Raw genomic sequence first — 3243 nt, forward strand, 5'->3', positions numbered from 1 at the left:
CCCCCTGAGGGGTCCCAGACTGCGAGAGAACACAGGCCGGGCTGGGGGACCTCCCCTTCCCCCCGAGTGCACAAATTTATGTACACCGGGCCTCTAGTCTAATCTAATAAAAGACAAACATGCAAATTGACTGTACCTTCCATATGCCTTAAGCCACGCCCACCAGCCAGTCAGAGTGGCTATATGCAAATTAACCCAACCAAGTTGGGGGATGGCAGCCAATAAGCTGGAGCGAGCAGGAGGCTTGGTTGCTCCAGTGATGGAGGAAGCCAAGCTTCCCACAGCCAGCTCTGAGCTCCATTTAAGGCAACAAAGTTTCAATTATAGAAGATAAATAAATCCCAGATACCTGCTTTCAGCAGGCCGTGGCCATGGAGCTGGAGCGAGCAGGAGGCTTGGCAGAGGGCTCTGAGCTCCACTGAAGGCAACAAAGTTTGAATTATAGAAGGTAAATAAATCCCAGAATAAAGAAAAAAAGGAGAGGCTGGGGGCTTCCGGCAGATGCTCAATTTAGGATCTGCCCCCTGGTGGTCAGTGCGCTCACATGGGGGATCTCTGTTCAGCCACAAGCCAGGCTGAGGGCTGCCAGTACAGCGGTGGTGGTGGGATCCTCTCCTGCCTCCTCAGCAGCACTAAGGATGTCAGACTGCAGCTTAGGTCTGCTCCCCGCTGGCAAGTGGACATCCCCCGAGGATTCCCGGGCTGCCAGAGGGATGTCTGATTGCCAGCTTAGGCCCAGTCCCCTGGGGAGCGGGCCTAAGCCATCAGGTGGTCATCCCCCGAGGGGTCCCAGACTACGAGAGTGCGCAGGACGGGCTGAAGGACCCCTCCGCCCCCACACCAAATGCACAAATTTTTGTGCACCAGGCCGCTAGTCTATAATAAAAGCAAAATATGCTAATTAGACCAGATATCCTTCTCCCGGGTGCCTGCTGTCAGAGGGAAGCTGATGCCAGCAGCCAGGGGAAGGAAGGCCTGTCTTGCACGAATTTTGTGCATCTGGCCTTTAGTAAAGAAATAAAAGAGAAAAAATCCACAATCATAGTGAGAGACTTGAAAACACTTTAATAGCTGAAAGAACAGGCAGACAAAATCTGTAAGTAGTAGCCTATCTAATAATAGAGAAACATGGTAATTAACCGTAACTTCACTACCCTTCCCATTGGCTAATCAGGGCGATATGCAAATTATCTGCCAGCCCAGATGGCGGTCGGTAGCCAGGCAGCTGAAGCGAATAGGAGGCTTGCTTGCTCCAGTGATGGAGGAAGCCAAGGTTCCCCGCCTGCCACAGCCCAGCTCTGAGCTCCGGATACAACAATGTTGCAATTATAGAACCTAAACAAACTCCAGATACTTGCTTTCAGCCAGTGAGGCCTCAGAGCTTAGAGCAGCCAGTGATGGCAACAGAGTTTCAATTATAGAATCTAAACAAACCCAGATACCTGCTTTCAGCCGGCAATAGCCTCAGAGTTGGAGCCGGCTCTCAGCTCCAGTGACAGCTATAGAAGGTAAATAAATCCCAGAATAAAAAAAAGCAAAAAGGAGAGGCTGGGAGCTACAGTCGCCCACCAGCCTGAAAACAGTCCTCAGCCCCTCACCCAGACTGGCCAGGCACCCCATTGGGGACTCCCACCCTGAAGGGGGTGTGACCAGCTGCAGACAGCCATCATTCCTTCATCCAGGCTGGCCAGGTACCCAAGCGGGACCCCCACCCTGATCCGGGACACCCTCCAGGGCAAACCAGCCAGCCCCTACCCATGCACCAGGCCTCTATCCTACATAGTAAACGGGTAATATGCAAACTGACCATAACAGCAGAAGGACTGGGAATGATTGATCACTATGACACACACTGACCACCAGGGGGCAGATGCTCACTGCAGAAGCTGCCCTCTGGTGGTCAGGGTGCTCTCACATGGGAGGAGCTCTGCTCAGCCACAAGCCAGGCTGATGGCTGCCAGTACAGTGGTGGTGGTGGGAGCCTCTCCCGCCTCAACAGTGCTAACTATGTCTGACTGCAGTTTAGGCCTGCTCTCCACTGGCAAGTGGACATCCCCTGAGGGCTGCCGGACTGCCAGGGGCATGTCTGATTGCCATCTTAGGCCCAATCCCCCGGGGAGCGGGCCTAAACCAGCAGGTGGTCATCCCCCTAGGGGTCCCAGACTGCAAGAGGGCATAGGCCAAGCTGAGGAACCACCCCCCCCCCCACCAAGTGCACAAAATTTTGTGCACCGGGCCTCTAGTATATTCAGAATTGAACAGCACAATTAACAGTTTTGATGTATTTGGCACTATACCCAATAGAATCAGAATTTACATGGAAAAATATTCATGTTAGTCAAAACACCCAAGGTATCAAATGATGTGATATGTCTGAATCTATTTGGTTTAGTAAATATGCATAGAAAAAGATTGGGAGAATTAATACTACCAACATGTTGTGGTAATGTGTTGTGTTTATAAATTTTATACAATAAGTCTTTTGTAGTCAGAATGTTAAAAATAAATGCTATTTAAATCAAAACAAAATAATTTAGAGAATGTAAGCTATATATGTGATGTGTTTAAATATGTGACATTTAATAATACATTTAGAAAGGGCTTTGATATTAATTTCCATATATCTATCTAAAACAAAAAACATTAAATATATTGAAGCTTTTAGAAAAGATTTTTATGGCAAAACACAAAAGATGTCTATTGATGAGGACTGTTAAACTAAAAGACTAGCTTTTGTTTTTTATACTGACATTTGAAAAATTGTTACACACATTAGAAATATAATGTTTTTTTTCTCTAATAGGCTTGAAGTATTGTCTTTGTGGTTTTTCATCATTATTATTATTACAGATGCTTCTATCAGACTTTTCCCATCACCATATTGAAATGGCATGTACCCTATTGGAAACATGTGGAAGATTTCTTTTCAGATCTCCAGAATCTCACTTGAGGACCAGTGTACTTTTGGTAAGGGTTTGAGAATCCTAGCAAGAGCTTGAGGTTGTTGATTTACTTCAGGGGTTAAAAATGTTGACCAGTGCCTGTTTGCTCTGTCATACAAACATAAACTTTTCTACCTTAACTAGAACATCCTGTACGTATGATCTGCCATTCCTGGATAGCTGTTGGTATTTTTCTCGCTTGGCTCTTAGTGAGTTAACAATATTGTGAATGGGGATTAAGTTTAATCAAAGATAACTTTAAAAAAAATCTTTAGTGTTGAAATTATTACAGATGTAGATA

The 3243-nt window shown here is 46.4% G+C and overlaps 1 protein-coding gene across 1 annotated transcript in view; it reads left to right on the top strand.

The window, feature by feature from the left end:
• The window catches only part of LOC102758860 (regulator of nonsense transcripts 2), a gene marked incomplete at its 5' end in the record, with an annotated part of 86134 nt that overhangs the window by 47154 nt on the left and 35737 nt on the right, over positions 1–3243 (top strand). The window contains one exon of the mRNA XM_015562047.1: positions 2851–2967. Within this exon, the coding sequence (XP_015417533.1) occupies positions 2851–2967 (117 nt within the window). The remainder of the gene's footprint in view (positions 1–2850; positions 2968–3243) is intronic.

Source organism: Myotis davidii, unplaced genomic scaffold (genome assembly GCF_000327345.1).
Source record: "Myotis davidii unplaced genomic scaffold, ASM32734v1 scaffold1611, whole genome shotgun sequence".
Classification (NCBI taxonomy): domain Eukaryota; kingdom Metazoa; phylum Chordata; class Mammalia; order Chiroptera; family Vespertilionidae; genus Myotis; species Myotis davidii.